The sequence below is a fragment of the Hydractinia symbiolongicarpus genome, chromosome 12, assembly GCF_029227915.1.
Source record: "Hydractinia symbiolongicarpus strain clone_291-10 chromosome 12, HSymV2.1, whole genome shotgun sequence".
Lineage (NCBI taxonomy): Eukaryota > Metazoa > Cnidaria > Hydrozoa > Anthoathecata > Hydractiniidae > Hydractinia > Hydractinia symbiolongicarpus.
The window spans coordinates 25102135-25128965 of NC_079886.1; the positions used below are offsets into that span (position 1 = coordinate 25102135).

Consider the following 26831-nt stretch of genomic DNA (forward strand, 5'->3'; position numbering starts at 1 on the left):
AAATGAACATAATGTTTATGAGAAACTTCCTGCCTGTGTTTCGGCTGATAAAATTAATTCCTTAAAATATTTTAATCTTCTTGTACTCCTCGACCTTTTTTAGGAAACTCAATATATAAGAAATTAGTAAGGCTTAATAGGCTAACACATTCATCTGTAACGCTCAAAGTAGAAGGTTCCTCTCGGGCACTAAGAATGCTCTCCCGTTTTGTCAAGGGGGCGATTAAGGGAAAAATTATAAGTGTAGGCTACTCTATTTTCACAGAACTTAAAAATACCCGTGACAGTCATAGAGCATTTAAATTATTATTCGTCTTCATGTAACAAACTTACAGTGATACGTAAAGAAAAATTTTCAAACTATATCGATGATGTAGCGCTATTATGTTGTCAGTTGTTCGTTTTATAAAATTATTTATTTAGTTGTGAGTTGCAAACAAGCTTACATAAAGTCTTTATAGGTATGTATCCTAAAATTTAATCAGACTGTAGATATCGACAGAACGCGTTCAGTAGTCACATTTGCCCAATGCTGTGTTACCAGCCTCTTATTATTATTATAATTATAATTCCGAATAATTATATAGGATACAGCCATTTCAGTGTGGGTCCTGTGTTTGGAATGCATGCATTAAGGATACACCGGTAATTCCTAACCAATTTCCTTCACGTGGCATGGGTTGACCTGTAGCTGTGGTAAAGGCACTTGCTAGATATGCCCGCGCTGTGGAACGAACCACGGACCTTGTGAATGCGAAGCAAACTCCAAAACCACAAAGCCATGAGCCACAAATCCATGGTCTAAAAACGATTGTGCTGGTACACAGTAGCAACACTGCATACAGTAACATTTCCAAACTCATTCTGTCAATTTTGTGCGTTTTTATTGCAACAGGGTGTAATAACGATTAAAAAAGCAAATTAGCATATTGAGTTGCATAATAGCAAAGCAATTCCATTTTTAAAGTTGTTTTGAAAAAGACATAAAATTTTTATTTAATTACATAAAAAGGTTAAATTATTATGCAAAAAATATTTTTGTGCCGATACAACTGTTTGTTCTCTCAGTTAAGTTGAACCACGTTAAAGACATGCCGAATAAACGAACATTATCTTAAATTAATGTCAATCTTAACAAAGGATATTTTGTGACGTTATAGATGTCTGTTGGTGTGTCTGCGTGTTTTTTAAAGATGGTAACGGCGAGTTACTACTAGTATTCTCTTGTTATTATAACAATATATTGCCTGCGTCCTACAATCACGGATGTGTTAATGTTTGTATAATTTATAAAAGCCAGTTGAAAGGTCCAGCGGCGCAAAATGAACATAGCATACCCGGTAAACAGTGTTGTAACATTTTTGGATGTATATGCTTTTTATAAAATTAGTTTCCCCAAAAAGTAACCTGTAGTTAAAGGCCTCTAAACAGACACATGGTTACCGACTGCAAAATGTACACAAAAATGTTTTGCAAAAAGTAACAAAAAAGGTTGTGATTTAAAAAGAAAGGCTGACTTGAAGGCTGATTCAGCAATCTGTGGTAGCTTGGATCGCTAACGATCGATGTGGCAGACGTAGTAGCTTTGTGTAATAAAATTGGGCAACATGAGGTGCTTGCTACAAAGTTCTAAGTCTTCGTGAAGTTTTTACAGATTTTTAATTATTTTTGGATGTCTTTTTAATTTGCTTAAAAATATAGTGAAATTAATTTTGTCATGTACTTAATCAATAAACCACATAAATAGTAAAAACTAAAAACACCTCGAAAAAAGTGTTTTAATTAAAAAAAGTCTTCGCAAAACATATCAAATTTAACTTTTTCTGTTTTTATTATTATTCTATCACAGCAGAGTAGAATTTAGTTTTTCATCATTTATGTGGTTATATGAATCAATGCTTAGTATGGCAAGCCAATGCAGCCAATTTACAGAAATAAATGTGAAGCACCAATCGCTACATTATGAACGATGTTTTAGTCGTCTATGCTTGTATATTCGTTATTTGTTGTAATTTGCATCTCAACCTCTGTAAATTTCATCGGATTGGTATTTTTCGTTTTATGTTCAGAATGTTTATCAAGCTGTAAGGCTCGGACATTGGCATAGTAAGATGGATTAGGTTGGATAATTTCGTAATCTTCGTTATCTTCCATTTTAACAGTTGCTTGAACAGTAGGTGTGCCATCAGCTTTTTTAACAGCTAAAACAGAAGGATTTGTTACACAATAACAAACCCTATTATACTGTTAAAAGGGACGGGGGAATAAAGTTCCTAAAACATTTATTATTTGTCAGAACATTTTGGTGGATAACATTTTACATTTAAAATTTCCACCCATATACAATAGTGTAAAACTTAAGTAGAAAAATAGGACACATTTGTACTAACCTTTGCGCCTTATTACGACGCAAATAAGTAAAAATATAATTTGTACAAACACAAAACCACCAGTTGCTATTGCTATGACTTTCTTAAGATCTGTGTTTTGCTCTAAATTAAAAAGGTACGATTTGATTATCAGTTATGCATTTTCATATAGCATAGAAACCCGAAGTTTTTTTTATTATAAGATAATTGTATGACTTATATTATCCTTTATATTTCGTTGTATATTATTGTATTACAACTCTTTTTTCAATTATATTTTTTATGCGTCATGAAAAAAAGATATTGTTCCAAAATTGAGGTAATATCAAAGTGAACACAGAGTGATCAAAAATTTATATTGGAACATTCGATCACGTGAGCACATTCTGAAAACATTACTGCTTTTAGAAATAATTTTAATCTTCAATTTTTATATCCATGATTGGAAATTTAAAAATATTTTAAAATGCTTTTGTACAAATTTAGAATTTACATTTCTTATTAATCAAGAGCTTGTTGTGTCTACATCTTTTATTATTTGCTGTTTGTTTCTTTGTCCTTCCTTCTATGAGCCAATGCGCGTATCTAATAAACTAATATTTAGTAAATTGACAACATGTACCTGAAATTGCAGTTGTTCTTGGTGTTGATTTCGCTAACATAAATACAAAAAATTGAATTATAACAGAAGAAATTAAAATTTATTCATCTCAATTATGGTATAGAGATTACTTTAATCTTTTTATAAACGAGCCATTTTTAGGGAGAATAAAGGTTAATAAATTGCCATAGTTAATTTCTCAATTTGGCACTTTAATACAAACCCCCCCCACACACACGATAAATGAAACTTCTGTCATTCACAATTTAGTTTCTTATCTACTTGTACTACAAGGACAAAAAATTCATATTTTTTATGTGGCTACTAAATCTAAAAGTAACGTAGTATAAACAAAAGTATTTTCCCGATAAGCAACGAGGTTAATTTTTAATGCCAGAAAATTGGTTGATACAACGTTAAGGGAGCGTTAATAGCAACGACGAGGTAGATAAATAAACATGTTTTGTGCTTTGTGTGGACGCAATAAAGTATAAGCCGTAAGAAGGATTGATCGATTATCTTATCGCAGGAGTTGCTACAGAAAGTTTTTCTTCGCAGACATGATATAAATGTTGCATCTTACACATATTCGTTTCTCTTTTGTATATTTGTATAAACGAAAATAAGTATGAATAACTGACCTGCAACCACACAATTAGAACCATAAGTCACCAAGACATTGTCAATTGCAATTTCACCGCGGGAGCCATTACCCTTTATTGCCACAAATGTTAACTTTAAATAATAACAAAACAAATATAAATTGAACTGAGGGTATTTTGTCTGATCATGTCGTTGCATTAAACAGTATCGCATTATTAAAAGGAAGGAGAAAACAGAAAACCTACAGTAAATGTTGCATAATTACTTATATAAACATACGTTAAAGTAAGAAGGAATAGAGGACTTCAAAATCTGTTGCAATGATACAGCCGTTTCTTCCCACACAGATTCCAGATCAGCAGCTGTAAACCATACTGTTCGAGGTGGAACATTACTCGAAGACAGAATGACTGAGAGGCTACCAATATCGTCCCCATTCATATGATAAGCAAACTTTAAACAACCTTCGCTGCTTTTGCTGGGGTTTGGTATTACCACTGAAATTGGATGCATCGAAAATAGTGGTGACAATCTAGCATCAAAGTGAAAGTAGAATCCCGACGAGTTACCTGAAAACAACCAGTTTCAAAAGGTACAACATTTCGTAGCTTACTTCAGTATAACTTGTTTATTTTTATATATTAGTATCTACAATCGCGGAAAAAGATCAGCGATTAAACAGGCAAATGTGAAAAGGCAGGTGGTGCATTTGAAAAGGGCTCTCTTCTTATCCATAGCTTCCGAACACGCGGGATCTAAAGTTTACCTCACTCCACATGGTTTAAAATCCATGGTAGTAACCGCAGTATGGCATAGAGAAGTGCCATTATAACATGATTTTAGAATTATATTTTCAGACTGAGTTTTTTTGTTTGTGGTTACGCAAATTAACTCTAAAGCTCATACCACTGGCATCAACAGTTGGCCATGTGCTTTTTATTGGGTATTGTCCACCACGTCTGATCCAGTTTGAACCAGTAAATCCGCAACTATTCTTCTCAAAATCACAAAAAGTAAAATTCCCTGAAACAAATCATTAGACTGAGTTATTTTCTTTCTGTAATAAAGTGCAATTACGTTTGTGGCAAGATAAAGAAAGTAAGGCGTTTGATCGGCGTTTAATATCACGCATTTTAAAGACATTTCCAACGTCCTCTCTTTTTGAAAAGAGAATAACGTCCTAACAAATCTTATAAGGGAAAACGACGTCAGGGTTCAGGATAGTTGGGTGTATTAAATGTGGAACAAAACTTTAGTCACCAATGCACAGAATTAGTCGCATTAGAGTTAGCTGCTTTTTCCATAACTTTTCCATCAGCTTGTTCAAATGTAATCAAAATTGGCATAGTTATAGTTGACATAAAAAGACTTGGGTGGTCGCAATAAAGTTTTGCTATGTCAGTACATGCTTGTAACATCATCGCAAACTTGAAAATTTGTTCAAAATACCGATGTCTGCTCGCAATCCGATTGAATCAGTTCTTAATCCAATTTGAATATTCTATTTGAAGTTTCTCATAGCCGGTATAACACAACATAAACAACTATATCTTTACTAGTTATAACTTCTTTGTAACTTTCTTCTTCCTCATCCGAGAAAATAATCCAAAAGTTGAATGTTGTGTTCTTTATACTTTATTTTATCTATTTCTTACATTTTTAAAGCTTATTTCCTTTATGCTTTGTTTTTGTTTACATTTGAAGTTGCCATATAACATTTTAGGGATCAAACTTTTACATGACGTTTCAGCGGGAATTACTAGGGGTAATAACAGAGTTACGCAGTAATTGAGCGCCTCTAACTAATCAGATCGCGTGTAATGGATATCATCGTTTTGTGCCCGGGTTATAAATGCATTATAAAAAATAAGAAGAATTTGGAATTGTAGCTATGTCCTCCTTCGTGAAGAAGGAATGCAAAAGTCAGAACTCTCTCTGTTTAGTTAATTTTATTATTCATTATATTCAACAACATATTTTGGTTACAATACCAGATGGCGCGACGAACTTAACAACTAAACTATCAGTTATTCAAATGATCAAGATTGAACGAAGTTACCTTCCCAGGAATCCAAATATTTCTTGACATATAATATTAATGCTTCACATTGGAAATATATACACAAGTTGGAAATTTTTGACTTACTTAATATTATACAGTTGGATATAAAGTTTATAGATATATTATCGATTGCAATGTCACTTGGAAAATCGCTGCCTTTTGTTGCCACAAATATTACCTGAAAACAAAATGACATAAAACATCTATTTGCACTTTCATCAAGCAATATTTTTTCTATTTTAATTTCTGAGGAAACTGTAGCTAAATACCGTGTCAAATTATTTGATTAAAACGTAGGTTGCACAAGCAGACAAACATATTGGAACGCTTGAATAAAGAAAACATAAAGACTCCGAATTATAAAATTTAACCAATTTAAAATATATCCTTACTTTGAAGAAGTTAGTGTCGCATGAGTTCAATATGTTTTGTAACGATATTTCCTTTTGTTTCCACAAAGTACCTTGATTGCCAAATTTTGTCCACACTATTCGTAGTGGTTTCTTCTTAGCAGATAACCTGACTGAAAGTGCACCAACGTGCGTCCCATGCATATAATACGCAAATTTCAAGCATCCCTGCTGGCTTTTATTGGGGTTGGGAACTGTTACAGAAACTAAATGGTCTGAAAATGGCAATAAGCCAGAAGCTTCGAAATGGTAATAAAATCTGGATGCATTACCTGAAAGAAAAACACTTCCATATAAACTACTAATCCGCCGCACAAGTTTACACGAATGCGTTAATATCTATATAATAATACGCCAGTTCCGTGTGTCTGTAACAGGCAAAGTGGATATGTTCCTTTTCCTTTGATGTCGCCGAAAAAAATCTTTGATGTTGCCGAAAAAAATATGTCTTCTTTGTCGTGAAAAGCCGCGAGTTTTGTGTGGTTTGTTAAATGAAGTTCTAGCACAAAGTAACGGAAATTGTGTTTGCAAAAAAGATGGCTGTCCTTTTTAAGCATTTGTCTTCTCTTGCCTTCAAAATAAATCTTTACAAAAGCATTTAAAAAGGGGCATGGTATATAAATGAAGTATAGAAAGGTTTCTGTAAGGTTTGTTTATGTTTTTTAAAGTTTTGATGATATTATTGATGCGAGACATGTTTGTTAGCTAGCATCAACCACACCAACAACAACTAGCTAGGTAGCTAGGAATTTATAAATATGTAGCCATGTTCTTTATACCCAGCTAAGTCTCCAGTTTATATTTAAGTGACCAGCTATTAGCTGCTGTAGCTACCTTATGTTAGCTTTAGTTTTATGTTGCTTTTTACATGTAAGCTAATCTTAGTGGTCTTTGCTAAGAATGTGACTGTAACTTATTTTAATTGAGATTTTAAGCTTAAATTAACAAGCCACAACAACTTTTAAAAAAGTATTACATAATATTTAAGAAGAGTTTAAGGACTGTTTTTAAGCAAATAATGTATTTTTCACAATTTGTGTATGCAAATAATGTATTTTTCACATTTTGTGTAACTAAACTTATATACATCGGTTACATGCAATATGACGAAACGATTTTTATTTAACGTGTAGTAATTCTGGTACCTTAAGTGTAGTGATTTTTGTTGTTCTAGATGTTCTGACTAAAATGTTTTTGTTTATGGCATTTTGTCTCAATTAAGAAAAGTTTCAACTTTTTTGAGGGAGTACAACACCGAAAAAACTTGTGTTTTTTTTATATTTTGTTTAAATTCTTACCAGGCAGGACTCTGTACAACATACCGAAATGACTGATCCCTCTCTATTTATAAATTTGATGCGTTCCAAATCACAGTTTTTTGAAATTTTGGGTAATATTTAATGAGTACAAGATGCAAATACTGATTTTTGTTGAATCCGAAGTATTTCCTACAACCATTCTTTTTTACACTTTTGTGGAGAAAAAGTGTATGCAATATCATCAGAATAACTGATTTTGTTGCAAACTGTTTTTCTTTTTCAAATTTTGGATTGAAATATTGTTATAAAGGGCATATATCAATAGACATATATATACCAAAATAATTAAATTCTGCAAACTTTGATTTTGTCGTTCACCTCTCATCTTTTATATTTTGATTAAACTTTTGAGGAAAACCATAGGAATTATTTAGAATTTGTATTTTGTGTTGCAAATTTAGTGCAAAAATTTAACTGTTGTGAGGGAGGACCATATGCAATTATATATACTAAAAATAATAATTTGATATTCTACAAGTTGTATTTTTGTATGCACTTAAATGACTGCTTTTTCTGAGTTGAATTTGATGGGTTTCATATCAATTTTGTGGAAGATTTTATGGCTGAAGACAATATAGAACATGCCAATTGAACTGATTTTTGTTCATATTTTGATTTGCTCCTCATAAACCTTTGTGTTCTACATTTATTGTAAACTTTTGTGAGGAAGGACCATATATATATACAATGTTTTAAAAATAATGATTTTTGTTGATTTGAAATTTACTCCTTGCATATTGCTTTTTCGACATTTCAGGTTAAAATGTTTAGTAAAGTCAGTACGGATCATTAGACAAAAAATTGTTTTGTTAACCGGTTAATTTTTACATTTTGTGCATATTTTTGCGGGAGAGGATGGTATGCAACCGAATAAATGATTTTTCAAAGTTTAACTTTTTGTTTTTAGGTGTTTTGTGTTTGTTTAAGTTTGGCTTTTTGATATTGTTTAAAATGCGTAAAGAACTTATTTCATAGATCTGTGCTTACTGTTGCAAGCCTTTCTTTTCGACACATTAGATTAAAATATTGAAGGTTTTCAACATAATCACATAATAAGATGTATACATATTTGAGATATGTGTTATTTCTGACATTATTATTATTGTTGTCGTAACTGTCTGGGTTGTGACTGTCAATGTTGTAACTTTCTACTAACTAGATTTTACACCTTGCACGCCGTTGTTTTTCATATTTTGTCTGAAGTTTTGTTGGGAGGATTTCATGCGATTTGACATTTGATATTTTGTGTTAGATTTTAAGAACTTTTTTGTTAAATTATGACTTATATACTTTCTTTTTATGCATTTTCAGATTTTTTTAGTAAAAGGCATATTCAATATACTGAAATATTTGCTGATGTCATCAAAATTCAAATGACAGAACTTTTCAATTGTTTTTCTGCCTAAGTGGATTTTTCCACGGGCCTAATCGACTAGTCTATATAATAATACGCCAGTTCCGTGTCTCTGTGACAGGCAAAGTGGATGTGTTCATTTTCCTTTGATCTTACCGAAATTTTCTTTGAAGTAACCGAAAAATGCATGTCTAACATGTTAAATTTTCTGACGTTACGGCGCGACGTCAATAACAGTACTTTAACATATTAAGTTAATGAAGCCATTACAGTGCACTGAAAACTTTGAGGCCAAATAACTTGGAAACGAGGTGGTGACGTCAATGATTTTTCACCGCGTGGGTAACTAGGGACCACCTGGGACCAATTTGGCTAAGTTTTCCAAACCTAGGTCCCCAAGTCCGTTTCGGAATGGACGGATTGATGACGTCATCAAAAATCCTTCAAACTCTAATATCTCTGCAACCGTTTGTCAAAAGTACATGATCCTATACATTTTCTTAATCAGCGTTTCAAGATCTATACGATGAACAACAGGTGTACAAATTTCTAAAAAAAATTTTAATTATTTTAGCAGGTCTTTGCTGACGTCAGCAAATTTTTTAAACCCTTTATATCTCATTAACCGCTCATCAAAAGCATATGATCATATACATTTTCTTGATCAGCAGTTTAAGCTCTACATATTATAGGCAACGAATGAACTGAATTTTGCCAATTTTTTTTGTATCTGCACTGCTGTCGTCAGTAAAAGTCTCAAAACAACCTATTTTTCATTTTTCTTCTGCCTAAGTGGTTTTCTCCACGGGCTTTGTCGAATAGTGTTGTTAATAATATATAATTGTGTACACCTTTCATAACATACTATTCTCAGTAAAACATATTACTGCTTATTCTTTTCACAAAATTTGTGACGTTCGTAAATATATTGCGAGAATAATGTTGGGGAAAACTGTTGACAACTTGATTATGTTGTTGAAATCATTACTAACAAGACGTTAAGATTTATGTTACAAAATCCAGTCCAAAATACAGAGACAGTTTCGAAAATAGTGACTGGTTCCCTTTTCCAAATGTTATAGATGGTGGACCTTACAGACTCACGGTTTTGTTTAATGTTTTTTTTCAGTCAAATTTCTTTTTACTCTTAAGGTGGTTCCCCTAGAAAAAAACTATACCGCAGAGGATTGTCTTTTCTAAAGTTATTTGATGAGGATATATAACAGTACGGTAAAATTAGGTCAAAAATTTATTTGATTGGCTTCCATGGCTATCAGGACAAAAACACAGGCAAAATATGACATTTTGTTGCTCGACGCGTGACAAAATAACTGAATAAGATTTCAAGCCTCTTTTTGGTCGCGTATGCTCCTCAAGGGTCACATTTATGGATTGATTCAAACTCATTTCCGTAAGGCTGACTGGTCTTCCAGAGAACTGAAGCGGTATTTCTTGCACAAAATAAAGATTAAAACAAGGCGGAACACTAGGTTGTACTTATGCCTGCAACGACAGAAGAAATTGTAAAGTGTGTGTGCTCCAATATTGAGAATTCTTGTTTCGCGTGGATTCCAAATTTAAACTGCAGAGAAACTTGTTTAAAGATTATCATAAGAACATTCTTGACTTGTACCGACAAAATGTGAAAGCAGCACAATTTCGACTTGTAAAGCACCAAATACCTAAGTCTTCAGTCTAATCGATGACAAATGACAAGTAAACTCTGACGAGTTCTCTTTTGTAGGTACACTGTTAATGAAGCTTTCTGACTGCTTGTGCAACAATGCGTTTTACATTTAGAACTGTAATTTAGTGCCTCGAGGGCCTCGAAAGTGGCAACTAGTGATTTTTTAGCGTTAAACATGGAACAAGATGCAGAAAGCTCCATAATAATCACAAATATGGTGGCTATGGGCGTTGCTATGCATGTTTTTTGCGCTTGGTTGCGAAAAATACCGGATTGCACAATATAAACCGAAATTTATAATTAGCGCTACTTACCACCGTATTCTAAGATGAAATTGTCGTTTGAAAACAGGTAAAGGAAAATTCTTGAAATTTAACATTTTTTCTAGGGGAACCACCTTAAATAAAAAATGTTAGAGGTTGGTCTGTTCATTTCTAACTTATGCGTGTATTCATCTGGTTCATCAACAGTGGCTATTTGTGCATTGGTAACACGAAAAACTCACTTAATAATTGGAAGATACAATTTCCAAAGCATTTACCGGAATCTACGTTTCTCTGTCCACATCACAGATCAAATTATTACCTAATTGGTTCACAAGCTTGAAAAATCTTGTCAATATTTTTCTCATGTTTGCAGTCTGTATATTATGTTATCACCAGCTTAATTTCAGGTACCGGCGTTCTGGTCGTTTCGAAGCAGACTGCGGTATGTGAAGGAATTTTGCCAGAAGAATCTTTTCATTGGACCAAAGATAAAAATTGGTAGGAAATTATTTTTTCTATTTTTAATGGAAAATATTTTTGCTTCACAAATAGACCATGAATCGATTTGGTGAATTTCGATGACCTAGATTAGTTCCAATACCGATTCAGTGTCATTGTTCGCGGCCTTTACATGTCAGTGCCTTACCAAGGAGACCGGTTACTTAATAAAATTTACAATGAACCTTAATTCAATGCACAGAAGTAAAATTAAATCCACTTTTACAGGCTAGATAACGTTGCTGGCTGAAAATATTCCTAAATACTGGTCCACCTCATTTTCTGACATACTTTATACTTTACTGTTAGGGAAAAGGACCATCAAATCATCTTACCATGGGGAGAGAGGGGTCAGGTGAAAACAGCCTTCAGGCGTTCTTCAGAAAATAATGAACATAATTGCAGATATAGATTCTCTTTAGTAAACACTCACCACTTGCATCAACATTTGGTCCATTATTTTTGCTAGTGCTTCCTTTACGCCGAATCCAGTTGGAACCAGTTAAACCGCAAGTATCCTTTTCAAAGTCACAGAATGTAAAATTTCCTAAAAGTAAAACACTGGCAAGGATAACAAAAATATTCTATATTACATATAAATGCACTATAGAATTGCTTCGTTGCATTGTAAAACGAATCCTGGATCAGAAATTAAATAGGCATAATCTGCGTCTTCTCTCTCTGGCTTAGCATGAATCAAATTTTGCTGACAGACAAACAAGGGCTATTATTATAGAAAAATACTTTGATACATCTTGTGTACAACCTGCACAAACACTTTTTTCTACGTGTCCATTGGTTCTGCACCTTTCCCGTTCCAGTTCACATTCGTTCATATATTCCATTCCATTGCTGCCACAAACATTACCTTTATTGTCACAATTTACACGAAACCATTCCTCACCAGGACAATGAGAACAGAAATTGGTCAGGTTGCCACCTTAACAGGAAGAGCAGCTATTAATTTAAGACATTAAAGCTTTACAATAAATTTAGAACTGAATATTGGGAAATCAACAAATTATATATAAAAACCAAAAATGTAATAGCCACCATACAAAATATTGCAGATAATTAATTGACTGTAAATAGATTTAGGTGAATAAAAAAAAAGCTTCTGTACACTCTTAACCCGTTTTGGTCACCCTCTTCTACATTGATTTTAAGAATACACTGGTACCTGTGACAGGATTATGAAATATGATTGGCTTTCACATTTTCGCATAATTATCATTATTTTTTCCTGAGCCGGAGCGGATTTTCGTCAGAGTGACTTTCTGTGGGATAGTGGCGGATATTTTATGAAATTCTGGTTTCTCACAGATAGAAAAGTGTGTTACACAACCTCAACGTGGATGTGTATCTTTGTCAAAATAGATATACTAATAAAATTGTTTACCAGCGTCTCCCAAATCAGCTAAAATCAAAAACTCAGGAACTATAATAATAGTGAAAAATTTTCTTGGTTTAATTTAACCACAACTATCTAAAAACATGTCATACCAATTTTTAAGTCATTATTTTAATTTACATGAAAGTACTTCAATTTTATCTACAGCGACAAGTATGGTTTTGAACGTGAAGTACATTTTTATGCTGCTGATTTTGCTAGAGAGTTTAGCTTGTATCCCTGTCCGTACTTGTAACCATATGGTTCTTAAAAATATATCCAAATAAATCAGGTATATACACAAGTACAAGAGAAAATTCATTCTTTGAGTATTTTTGGGATGGTCTCGTGTTCACATATTTTGCAAAACCTACCATAATGAATCTATTGTTTACGGCTAAAAACAACGGTTTTAAATTTGGTAAATAGACAAAAAAAATTTAAAAAAGCTGTTTTTCCTGTCAGTTGGGCAAACAAAAGTTCTATTTAGGAATTACTTAGCTTCGTAACCTGCTGGCATAACAGCGCAACACCTCTTCAAACTTAAAGACGTTTATTGTAGTTACCAAGATAATTTTCATTTATATTTTAGTCGTGACACAATGTTTACTCTTTCTGTTGCTGGGGCATTAAATTCCGCCTATTTTGGTAGCACAAATAAAGGTATACGTATGATGTGTTTGCATAATCTGGTATTACGGTATTTTTTACAGTCTTTTGTCATATTAAAAATGCCAAAAACCCTAAGGACAAGGGTTCCTATTTTGTTTGAGGTCTTTCGAACATATTATGGCCGGGAAACTTTCGCTTCAAGTCCCTCCATATAACATTCGGTAACCTCCGTCTCCACTACAAAGTGAAAACGGAGAAAAGTCGGAAAACACTACTTCATCATAATGACGTCGTTTGTCTGTCTCCTTTTCAACACTGAACTGGGTTTTGCTGTCAACGCCATAGCGCAAAGTTTTTGACATATATCTTTAACATTGTTTTATTATGGCGGGAATTCTAATTTGCTCACATATATTATTCTCTCCATAGTAAAACACTATTTTGCTTACTTTTAGCAGCTCTTTTACTTCAAAGGCAAGGATGCATTGTAAAACCCCGCTTCATAAGAATGGTCTGTGTTTATATAATGTGAGTCAGTTTGTTTTATTGGCTTATTAATTGATGAACAGCCACCACCAATATAGATTAAGGTCATGACTGAGTGACAGTGGTCTATAATTTCCAGTATAGGCAGATTGTTAAAGTTAATGAGTCATTTATTACTCTGCTAAATGAGCGTAAAAAATGTGTTAAAAAACTTATTATTGAAAAGAAACAAAGCGATAATTAGAAACCGGGTAACTTCTTTATGTGGTCGAATGTTCAAACATCAAAAAATGAATATATTTAAGAACAGATTGCTTTATGAATGACATTTCTATTTTTTGTCTTTTCTAAAGAAATAAGTATGTTTCATACATGTATAATTTTTACTAGGAATACTTTTATAGAATTGTTATGGCTGTTAAGAGAGTATAAGGAGGTTCCCTATGTATTTACAAGTAAACATGAAAAAGGCTATCTTCTACTCCAGAAAACTGTAAATATTATATATTAATTCATTTTCATGGAGATATAAAAGAAAACAACTACAACAGTAGAATATAAACAACATTACCTACCCATATCGCATTGGTATTCAGAAGTGGGAGTTAGACCAACCACATATAAACCAGGTGAAAATACATTAGAACGACACTGTAGTTTCATGGACGTTCGTTTTTTATTAACAAAAGTACAATAATGATTACCGGAAACTTTGAAACCAGCCTGGAAAAAATATTATTAACACGCATGTTATATATGACAGTCAAAAACCATAAAAGATTCTAAAAATGTTTTTATGTAACAGGCTCAGAAGAATCGTAAAAAATTGTGTAATCCTTGATTTTCTTGGGCGATGTTTCCTGAGAACTGTGTCAAGTACGAATCCAAACTTTGACTGTGTATTTTATTTCATTTATACGGGAAATGAAAATCCAAAAAAAGTCTTGTTTTAAAATGAATTAAAAAAAGCTTTATGACATGTGACACTGAATTGTTTCAGAACATGTTATCCAATTAGGACCCTTAAAGCGATAAAGCGATACACCTCTTTCATCTTACATGCCTTGCATGTTAACAAGCTTTCGACTAGGACGAAACAAAAATCAAAAATTCGATTTTTTTATGATGGCTGGAACTTCTACCTTACTTTTTCATAAAAGTAGAACTGTGTTTAGCACAGAGATTATCTTACATTTTTGTTGTGAAAATAAGTATTAGTAAAAAGTCTACACCGTCGTAACACAAGCTCTAAGATCTTAATATTTTGTGAAAAATAGATGTAAGAGGTAAAATATAAAATAGAACAGTTGTAGTAGTTTTTAAAGTTGAAGCATCAATACTATTTAAATTCCGAAATTTAAAGGCTCCTTAAATTTTTATACCTAAATATGTAGCCAAAAAGATAAATTTTAAAAACATTAAAATCAAAAGATCGAAATTTGCGTTTACCAGTCTGTTAAATACAAGGTGGATTTTTCACGGTACATTAAGCTAGGCGTATTTATTAACACGCTACAAATTTAACGCTCAAAGTTGGTTTGGCCTGAACAAATTAGAAAACATCGCTATCGCGCCAATGTAATTAGCTGTGGAACACACAGCTTTAGTTTCGGCCGAAAGCTCAAACAAAATCCTGATCTTCTGGGATTGAAGAGAAGATACAGTCAACGCTCATTATCTCGAACCTCCGTTATCTCGAACTTTCTCTATCTCGAACTTTTTCTTCGGTCCCTTGAGTTCTGTAAGCAATAGTAGGCAAAAAAACGTTCGGTATCTCGAACCTCCGTTATCTCGAACTTTCACTATCTCGAACTTTTTTCTCAGTCCCTTAGACTGATTTACGCTCGTTATCTCGAACTCTTGAAGAGGAATTTTGAAAAAAGAAGACCTTGCACTGCTTGTTTTAAAGTTACAAAATGTTGCAATAAAAAGAAGACATTCCATTGTAAAACAGGTAGATTTTGCAATGTTTTTTTTGTGATTTCCTTTGTCAGAATGCCACCGAAAAGAAAGCTCGTTGTAAAAACTTTGGCAGAAAAATGCCAAGCATTAAAAGAATTGGAAAAAGGTATTCCAAATAAAGATATCGCTAAAAAGTACGGGGTGCCTAAAAACACGATATCAACTTGGCTAGCCAATAAGGAAAAACTTTTTTCTGCTCTCGAAAAATCTTCGAGCAAGAAAAGAAAGATCAGAGATGGTAAATTCTCAGAAGTAGATCTTGTCGTGTTCAAATGGTTTGTTTCACAACGAAGCAAAAACATACCAATCGATGGGACAACACTAAAGGAGAAAGCTAAAAGCTATGCACAGGAGCTTGGAGTAGAAAATTTCAAAGCTTCAGACGGTTGGCTTGGTAAATGGAAAAAAAGGTAAGAATATTAAATCTCTTTTTTTCGAATTGGTTTTATTTTGATATTAAAATCTTAAAAAGACGAGGAGCATGATGAAAATGCCGATGTCATCGAGGTGTTTGATGAGCCAGTGAGCAAGCCAACAAAATCAGAAATAAACACTGCAGTGGAGACTTTACAAAATGCTTGTCTATTCACTGATGATGGAAATGACATGCAACGCCTCCTGCTTCGCTTTGAAGATTTGTTTCTTAAAAGTGAAATGAAAAACAAGAAGCAAACTAGTATTTTGAGCTTTTTCGATCAAAAATAATGTATGTAATTGTAATCAACAATAAGTATACATGTACGCAAAATGCTGTTTTCTTTATTATCCATTTCCCTTTCTTGACCAAACAGTTCCTTCAAGTACCCTTAATTCAGGTGAATTTTAATTTTAAAAGCTTGCCCACAGATACTTATGACCGAACTACTGACCCTTGCCCTTTTCTGAAAATTTCAAAAAATTTCGAAAAACTCGTTATCTCGAACTTTTCATGAAATACGCTCGTTATGTCGAACCTCCGCTATCTCGAACGCTCGCTATCTCGAACTTTTCTTTCGGTCCCTTGGGAGTTCGAGATAACGAGCGTCGACTGTATGCGTATCTCGGACGCGGTTAGTAAAATTGACGTTTAATCTGCCATTTTAAAAGCTGCATAGCTCAGGTTTGAAAAAGATCTCTTTTTGTCTTGTAAATGCTGCGTGTGTTTTCTATACTATCACACCTATGTAAATCTTAGTTAAATGTGTTTTATTAATTTGGCCTACACAGACGTATATAGCAGAATACATACAGATAGCCAGCTAGCTCTATTTTGTACTTTTCTCTCAAGTTTTCCATTTAGTTTGGTATGAGTCCATTTTGGGCTAGCCATTTTTATTGTGTTTGCATCAACATAGCAATAGAATAAAATATTTTATCCTAGTGGTATAAATGAGCTTCGATGTTTACGTTTTGACGGAATTTCCACGCTTGTGCATGATCGAAGTTTAATAATCGCTTCTATTGCACTTTTGATGAAGAAGAAACAAAGAAAAAACAATCCAAACGATCTATTTGGACAAGGTCATGGTTACAACGTAGGAAGGTCGATGGAGCCTTTCAAAATTTCTTTCTCCTCGATATCAAATGTTACTTTCTTCTCAACTCTATCAATTTCTTCTGTTAACTTCTTTTTTGGCTCTTTCTGTTGGTATTCTTTCCGCTATCGTATGAAAGCAGTACGGAGAGCATGAAAGTTCTTATCAAGAAAAGCTTCGGTATATTTTCCATCAAAAACTTTTTTTAGGTGTTCCTTGACCTCCGCTTTCTCTTCTTTATTCCAAAAATTGACTTCGGAAGACCATAGTGATTTGTTTTCCTTATAAAATTTAATAAGTTAATTTTTTTCTTCTTCCGATAGTTTTTGCTTCGCTTGATCTTGCGCCATGTTGAAGTCTTATGTAGTTTAGTTCGAAGTCTCGTCTAATTTGTTGTGATTGAAAAACGTTTGTTTTGATTTGTGTTGAGTTTTTAAATGAATTTGATTGGTTAAAATAAAAAATTTTTTCCTGATCCTTATTTGCAACATGAAAATTTTGTTGCAGCAACAAAAATTTGAGCGAAAAATGTTGCAGAATGAGGATATTTGATGTGGGGACACAGTGAAACATTTTTATGCGATTGCAACAAAACAATTTTTTGTGGCAATCGCATGAAAATGTTTCACTGTGTCCCCGTAGCTTTAATATGTCGATATTGTAATGTATGACTTCTCCATGTTTTTCTGACAACGTCTTTTCAATGGTTTTCCATAAAATCAGCGTTGTCGTTTTAAGAGCATTCATAAATTGAATCTGCTAATTATATATATATACAAAATTTATATGAATAATTATACAGTAACAGCTGTCATATTTGTTGTGATGAAAGCAAAGTCTGAATTTAGACGGTTAATTAGCCGGTATATATGAGTTTAAAAATAAATATCTTTCACGCGCAGTCGTTTCTTGTTCTTTTCTTGCTTTTTATTGAAGCATAACATGCTATGGAACTAGGTAGATGACAATTAGAATATCGATATCGAAGAAAAGTACAGAAATTTAAGCAAATCAGATCTCTACTGTATAATTACCCGCACAAGCGGCTCATTTTACTGCATGTATCGTATAATTATCCTGTAATGGCTAACTAAAGTTAAAGGCTAATTATCAGTTCACCCTGACAGGTATCTAGTAGCATTTTTTTCAGTGATGCATAATGTAAATTATAATCTGCATGCATAAACTAGATTTTAATTTTAAGATCAAATTAAGATGCCTTCACTGAAAATTAAAGTTTGTAATAGGCTGGTTGGTCTACGGCTTGTCGCATGCTTATTTTGCCTGTCGATTTGTGCGAAAGATCTTGGGAATATATACAACACCACATCACAATGGAACTAGTCTGAAATTGCTCAGATTTGTAGAAATTTTCTGCATACCATGTCTCAAAGGGTGTTCTATTGGACTAGCCTTCAACCCATAAAACAACAGTTGACTATCCCAGATATCTTTAGATTTTTGCCCATGATATATCTCCTTGTCATCCTTTTACAGGCGTCCTTGGCACAAAATAACAATTCGGCTACCAGTTTAAATAAAATATGCATATTATTATTGAGCTCACTGCTCAGTGACTAAACAGGAGGGTTCTACAATTTAGCCACCCTGTTTAATTTTTCCTCTGTAAAACAAGCACCAAGCATTAGTTATGCTACCTAAATTGCAAAGTCAACGTTTTGTTGCCTTAATGAATTTCTTATCTTCAATGCTTTAAATGTTTTCTCAATGCTGTATATATTTTATTGACATAAACTAGCTCTTATGCAGGGATATTGTGTTATTAAAACATGCTTTTACTGGTACAACTTTTAACTGAAAAGTAATAAACACGATTTTTAATAATTAGTCTAGCATCACCTGTTGCAAAGGCTAGGCAAGCGAGGCTTAAGTTTTTATTGGTTTGCAATGCGTTAATGATTAGAAATAGGTTTTGTGTATCCTCAGTAACAAAAAAAACCCAGCTCCGTCATAACATTGGTTCCACAGCTTCATAGCTGTACAGCTATCTTGTATAATACCAATTACCATTAACGTTGTAATTAATTTAATGAGGCCAATATTTCAAATACTTGAGTTTGCTTCAACTTATGACGACATTTCTGCGGTATCTATTTATAACTTTACGAACCTGCCCACACAGACACGTTGTAGGTCTAAGTTTGCGACATGACGGCAATCTATTCAAAAATTTTATCCAAAGGGAAGGAGAGAAAAAGCGCGGTCAGTGTTAGTGCATTAAAGGAAACTTTATTTAAAGCGAAATGATGTTAGGGAAGGGATTTAGATCGATATGTAGCCTTATCATATGGCTTAAGTTGCTTACACACTGTGATCGGCTAATGTACACGAAACATAGGTTATATTTTCGTTTTCTACCGAGAAACGAGTGCAATTTTTACTTATTTTTTAATTCTACAATGCAAAAAGCTGATATTTTTTCTCTGATTTGCTAAAATCGCAGGCAAAAAGTTGATATTTTTGTTGTTGATTGGTTCATAACTCGCTGAGTAAAGTCATTGTTTTCATAAAAAAACGAGAGGTTATCGTTAAACTTGTGCTATAGAATTTTCTCCTCATAAAAATTACATGTTTTTACGAAACAAACTAACAATCAATCATAAATAGTTCAGTTATTCTTTTGTTTCAACTCATTAAAAAGAATGCGCTCTCCATCGTAGATATTTTAAGTTTAACTGTGACTTTAGGTTAGTGTGGTTATGTCTATAGCATGTTGAAGGAGTTTTGTGTTTAATTTGGTTGTTAAACTTAACTTCGAATAATTTGTATTGAATTAACATAAATATATTTCCCTAATATATTTTCTTCATTTAAATTCATTGACGCGTGACATAAATAAGCCTTCTTATAAAATAATTACCATCTGGCGCATAATAAAAAATTAAATTAAAAAAAAATACTATAAAGTAAAAGACGTGATGACATATATTATCTTGCAATAAATTATTTTGCTGTTAAACCACATAAACCGTGTTTAAAATTGAAAAAGGTATATTTAATTTTCGGTTTAGTTGGTAAACTAATTATCGCACTTTTTCTCGAAAAATATCTTCATATTTTAATTCGTTTGTTAGTTATCGTATATTTGTATGAAAACAAGAACATAAAAACACAAAACAATATTTCCCATAACTACTATCTATTTTTTGCTACAGTCGTGTGCATAATATATTGAGACAAAATAGGATTAAAATTTGTTTTAAAACACCCCTCCCCCCATATCATGATTGTCTGAATTTTGGTTAGACTTTTTTCGGCCAATTGACAAACTTGTGTGATTGTTTTATAGTCTTTACTGCGTTTTTGCTAGATAACTCATTGAACTGAGCGTCCTAGTGTCTTGTTTGTTGACAAAGATTTGCGTAAAAGTATTGGCTATACTTCCAAACCCCATATTTTCTTTAAAGGCTGTTTTGATTGGAATTTGACATGCGTTTGTGTTTTGTCTACAGAAATGCTTAAATGTGCTCATATGTAGCCTCATACTGTCCTTATCAATCTCGTGATTTTAATGTGTGGAAAATAATAAAGTACCAAAAAATATCATGAAGACATTCAGCAGAAGTAGCTGTGCTTTTTCAGCAATGGGGGTTGAATGGGAAACGGTTAGTTAAACAGTTTTTGGCTACATATATATGTAATTGCGCGTTTTTTTATGCCAGTATCTATGCGTACCTATCTGTTGTTGAAAACACAAAGTAATATAAAATGTCTTTATGTTATTCTCAAGGCAAAACTTTCAAAAATACAATCTACGTAAAATTTTAACCCTATTCGGTCGGGGTTCTTCGAACATACTATGACCGGGGGGGGGGGGGATCCGCCTCTCCTCAATAACTTTCCATAGGGTTGTTCAAATTGAAACAAACTTAGCACACTTAAAGTACGTCATAAAAAGAACAAAATGGCAGCAATAAATTTTTGCTTGCGTCAGCTCATTTTCTGTGACGTCATCAGAAGCCTAAAATTTGTTGAAAATGCCACTATCTGCTTAAAATTTAATTACTTTTGTTCCAGAGCGAATTTTTGCATTCTGTTTGAAGTTTCTAAAAGCCAAATAAAAGTTATTTAACTTATGTTCCGCTTTTTACATGGATCGCATAAAAAATTGCCCAAAACTGCCCGAAAATCCGTTTTTTTTCCGCTTTTCAGGTAAAATCCGACAAAATCAGGCAATAGGATTAATCACGTGTCAAAAGTTTTACAAAATGATTCTTCTTAATAAAACAAAGTTGTGTTGTAAGTGTCAAGTTCTAAGGATGATCCTAACAGGAGCTATTAAAATTTCCTTATTATAAGGATTTCATAGAAATTTCAGGGGTAGTTTCGAGTAATGGCCAATATCATGGCCTCTGAAAGGTGTGGGACCTAAAAGTTGTCATGCAGGTGTCTAATAGATGAATATTGAAACTCCTCAAGTTTCATAGCCATAAAGCATTGCAATAAGGAGTTATTAAAAAAAACCTTTAGGGGGGAGGCGGATTACGGTTACCACGCTACCAACACGTTACCAACACGCTACTAACACGCTACTGTTGCTTTGTGCTGAAAAATGACAACCATGATTTTTTTTATAAAATGATAAATATATATCAAATATATCAAATTATTAGATGGTAGCGTCAGTAGAGTGTGTAATTTTGCCTATTACATATGTAAAAATCTTATATTGAACCCTAACGGTAGCATATTGGTAGCTTGTGGTAGCTTGACTCTTGTTACACTATTTTTATCTATTGTTGATGTGTGCTTCCTAACCTCTAAAAAAAATTTGAGTAGTCAATTTTCAAGGAGAACGTATTTTTAATTTTTTTAAAAAATTGAGACAATCGCGTGCATAAAATATTGGGACAAATTAGGCTTATAACACCGCTCCCCTCATTTCTCAATGTTGGAGAGCCAGGGTACCCCGTAACGGTAATTCAAAATTGAGAAAGGGGGGAGGGAGGAGGGTCTGTAAAATATACATAGATATTTTACAACTCAATTGCTCTGGGATATTAGCCATTCGATGCTTTCAGCCATATTTTATAATTTGCATAAAAACTGCAGTTGCTGTACAAAGGTGGTCCAGATTATAGGCTTCTTGTTAAACGTTTTCTATTTGAATCTTATTATGGTAATCAGTGTCGTTTGTTTTAAAAAAGACACTTTGTTAAAGACTATCTAACGGCAATCAGCTAACACAGCTAACACCGCAATAATTCATTGAATACGATGTTATTACATTTCTAGAATAACATTTTGACACATCTAATATTTTACAAGTACTTTTGCTTGTACTATTTAAAGTTATAAACAAATATTAAATAAAAAAGTTCCATTACTTAATCACGATAGTAAAAAATACTTACTGTAGCAAACCTGCTTGACGTTTCTTTGTGATATTGAAGTTTGTCATAGCTTAATATTGCATACGTTTTTTCGCCATTGGATGTGAGAATAGATTGGAAAGTATTGGTCTAAAAATGTGCATCAGACTACCTTTAATAACAAGTCCTAGACGAGCCTTTGATTGAAAAAATGTATAGAGAAAAGATTAGTGTAACTGCAAAACTCATTTAAAAATGGAATGTTAACTTAAAACTGGTGAAAGATTTCCTTGAAAAGAAAGGGATATAGTTAAACACATTAATTTCAGCGCTTTTGTGTCTGGTGTTTCTAAAAAATGTTATTTTACCCTCCATGCTTCTGCTTCTTTACCTACCACAGTGTGCGCATGTATAAAAATATGCAAACCTTTTTAAACTTTATGTAAACACTGGAGTGATCTAAAAGATAAAGCAACTAAGCGCTAAATAACTGTGGATAAAGTAACTACCTTATTTTGGTTTCCGTACTGTGATGCATTATACCAAGTTGTTACGAGCGTTTTATTTTCATCTGCGGTAAAATTTTGATCTTTTGATCGCAACAAATTGTTTATTTTTTTCAAATCTTGCGTTGAAAGAACAGTTCGAATGTAGATACTACAATTTCCACATTGGGAATTGAAAATAGCATCCGTGTGGTACACACGTAAGGAGTTGTTAGGTGCCTGTGGCCAAGAGGAGGAGGTTGAAGAATACGATGTTGAGGAAATCACGCCATTACTATTTATCTAAAATAATGTTAAAGAATGTAAGATATGCGATAATTAGGTCTGAGAAATCTAACGTCGTCCACTGAGTGAATACATGCAAATCGTTTCGCTATGTACGAATCAAATATGAGGATCAAAACAATGCTCCTAACTTCATGTAGTTAATAAAGTGAAGTGAAGGATATGTTTTTCAAGGGGGGAGACTTCATTTTTTATACAACACAATACTAAGTAATAAATGAAGACACAATATATCAAAAAGAAGAATTTGTTATTTCTCGTCTAAAGAGTCAAACTGCTTTTCCTAAGTGTGAATATATATCATATATATATTAAACCAAATTTGGGATGCTTTGGCTACACTTACATGTAATGTTGTTAGATATGTGTTCCAAAATTTAATTGCGCTCCTCATATTCACGGTGAATGACCCATCATCTACTGCACCTATTCCTGTGTCACCAGCATTCTTCCCATAGTCCAAAAGGGCACCGATGCATATCTCCACAACACTAACTAGGAACAACAGTCCAGATAGTGACTTTGCAGGATTCATTTTTGTACAAACTCTGTTATGTTTTACCAATAATGCATATGTCTACAGATGTTTATCTAGAAATTAAATTAAATAAATTAAATGTACAATAGTTATAAATAAAGAGAATAGTTTTCCCACGGACAAGACTATTTAAATGCTTCTCACTTATAAATTCTGTTTAATAATAATTTTTTGTTATATTGCGCAATTGTGAATCTTACGGACTTTTTGTGTCTATCTATTGCACACTAGGATGCAGGATATTCTAGATGCCTCATGTAAAATGTTATTTAATTACTCAAAAATATTTTTTATTATTAGGCAGAATGGTACCGCAAGTAGCACCGGTTTTCTTGATCTTGTCGCGACGTTCTTAAAAATGCAAGGGTTTGTTTAATTTCATTTTTTTTATTTAGTAACTATGGTTTACATTTTACTAAGTTTGAATTAAATTTGACTAATGCCATTTTATTTAAGAACCCTAAGATCTAATTTATTGTTGAATACTTTGACGGAAGTTTGTAGGTAGTGTTTGAACCTTCTCCGACGTTTTACAAGTTAAGATAAAAATATTGTCACGTTTTCTAGCGACATATAAATTTTAAACAAACCAATTTCAAGATTTTGGCTGCAAACGTGGAGTTTGAGGGGGCATGCTAACGTCCAGTTCTAGCTAGCTAGCTTATTTATTGCTAATCCTTTGAAGTTTTATTCAGTTTCTTTATCCTGGCCATAAGTTGGCTATGATAAAGGAATTATGTGTTGGTTTGTGACTATCTAACTATCTATTTATTCTTATCTGGCTAAAAAGTCAAATTTACTACACCAAAATTCTGAATCAATAATTTTTATGCCAAATGCAGTAAGATAGATGTACCTTATTACTGTAATGGATCTTATTCAAGAAAGTAAGACTGCTGAGGGATTGTTTTAGTTGGACGAGGTAACAACGGGCTCTTTCCTGTATTCTTATATACCCCAAGGAAGGAATAAAGTTATTTTGGAAAAGGGTATTACGCCTATACAAATATGTAAGATGGTTTAGCTCTACTGAGCGCTCAGCCAGGTGTCACAATTAATTTTTCAACTTTACCAATAACTTTTCCCGCATAATAAAACAATGTTTCACGATCGTTATCTTTTAACAGGGTAAAAACAGGTTGTAAACGGTGTTTTTTTTATGTTTCACAAAAACTTTTCACAAAATAAAATTGCTTAGTTATTGTTTTAAACGGACAAGGTAACAACGGGCTATTTCTTGTGTTTTTATTTAAACCGAAGTTGGAATAAAGTTACTTGGAAATTACGGATCCGCAACACGGCATACCTATACTAAGCGCTCAGTTCAGTTTTACAACGGGTTGGATACTGTGTTTGTACTCTTTAAGCAAAGTTTTTTTGGAAAAAGGTGTCACACCTATGTGGATGTGCGACATTGTTTATCTGTACCAAGCGCTCAGCCTAGAGTAACATTCAAATTTAAATTTTACCGGGAACTTTTTCCGGAAAATAAAACGTCTTGGTCAAGTGCTTTTGCTACGAGGTTAAAACGGGTTGTAAACCGTATTGTTCTTTCAGCTAAATTAGCAGGAAAATTTTTTAAAAAATATATTACACCCGAAACACCATGTTGTGTGCGCTTCACTCGATTTACGACACACTGCATATCTGTACTAAAGCGCTTCCACGCTAAATGCGTAGCACAGTTTACGGTTCTTATAAATCAAGCGTTTAACACCGTAAACACAGTTACTTAACCCGGCGTTTCGGCGCCTGGGCTCTGTACTAGTCTCCACAAATTCTTATAATTGGTAAAGCAGAACATATTTGCCACTTAGTGTATTATACACCTTTTTTTGATTTATAGGATTGGATAATATAAGTTTTATAAAAAAATTCAAAGTGGCGATTTTCCAACGAAAGATAACCTTAGACAATCGCTTTAATTTATTTCCCTGTCACAGTTACTATGCGCAATAAGTGTTATTGCTACGCCACTTTCTTAGTGAAAAATAGTTACCTCAGCAGACCCTTTCCAAAGTTTGAAAATCCCTAAAAATCCCATGTTTCATATAGCCAAAGTACAGAATACATTAGGGTTGATTAAGCTTAGTTTACTGATACTGAATGCAATATGCACACAACGTATTCTATCAATTAGCCATGCAGGTAAAAATCTTTGTATAAAATAATTTTTCATTCAAATTAACAATTAAATTGAAATATTAGTATAGGAAAGTTATGTGCAGTGTATGGCCAATAACTCTTTTGCAGCTGCGCACGTTTTACCTGATAGAAGTTCAACATGGTGTGTAAAATTTCTTTCCAAAATCATTGCATGCATTTTATAGAATGAAAACCATTAATTTCTGTTTTGCTTGATAACACAAGAAGAAAAGAAAGGAAATAGCGCTGAAAAAAATTTAAAAATACTTTCACAAGAACAATATCAAAACATATAAAATGTAGGAAAACATATTAAATTTGTCTACACCAGAAGAAGCTATGTGCTTTTAACCTAGGTTTTTAGATGACATTTACTTGTATAGGAAACTAAATTGTGCTGTCGACAAACAATTTTCGTCTCCGTTAACGGCAAATTAGCCGTTTGGGGAGGGGGTAATGCATCATCCGTTGAAAATATAAAAATTATTTCTTTTAGGGAAAATGAAAAAAATTCAAAAAATTAGAAAATGTTTTCACAGTAGAAATTCGCCATTATCAAGAATTGGTTGTTGCAAAAATGGATCTCGTTTTTGTATAAGCCTCCACGAAGATTGTTGCATAAGCACGACCAATCAATATCGAGTATTTATGAACATGTAGGTACTCATTTTCAGAGACGATGTTAGCAACGAATTTTGTAACGGAAGTTGGGAGACCATAGAAAACACACTGGAATGTTTAGCTAAATATAAATATCGTGTACATATATATGTATTACACAAAGCAAGTAAAATGTTTCTAAAACGTGTTTATTATATGCAACACTGCCATTCATTTGCATCTACGCTTCGATCAGGCCATTATTGTGTGTATATCTAATAAAACAATAGC

The 26831-nt window shown here is 33.1% G+C and overlaps 1 protein-coding gene across 2 annotated transcripts; it reads right to left on the bottom strand.

Annotated features, from left to right (window-relative positions):
• Positions 1-208: 208 nt before the first annotated feature.
• LOC130622121 (MAM and LDL-receptor class A domain-containing protein 1-like) lies at positions 209-23844 on the bottom strand. Of its 2 annotated transcripts, XM_057437524.1 has the most exons (14): positions 23604-23844; positions 22976-23254; positions 22509-22616; positions 14233-14380; positions 11936-12109; positions 11603-11716; positions 6028-6317; positions 5720-5813; positions 4480-4596; positions 3853-4142; positions 3612-3705; positions 2992-3024; positions 2391-2492; positions 209-2201 (listed from the first exon to the last, which is right to left on the bottom strand). In XM_057437524.1, exons 1-14 carry the CDS (start codon positions 23790-23792, stop codon positions 1975-1977), a joined length of 2259 nt encoding a protein of 752 aa, XP_057293507.1. In that variant the 5' UTR covers positions 23793-23844; the 3' UTR covers positions 209-1974. The 2 variants fall into 2 exon arrangements, with proteins under 2 accessions (XP_057293507.1, XP_057293508.1); XM_057437525.1 differs by lacking the exons at positions 5720-5813; positions 6028-6317.
• Positions 23845-26831: the final 2987 nt, after the last annotated feature.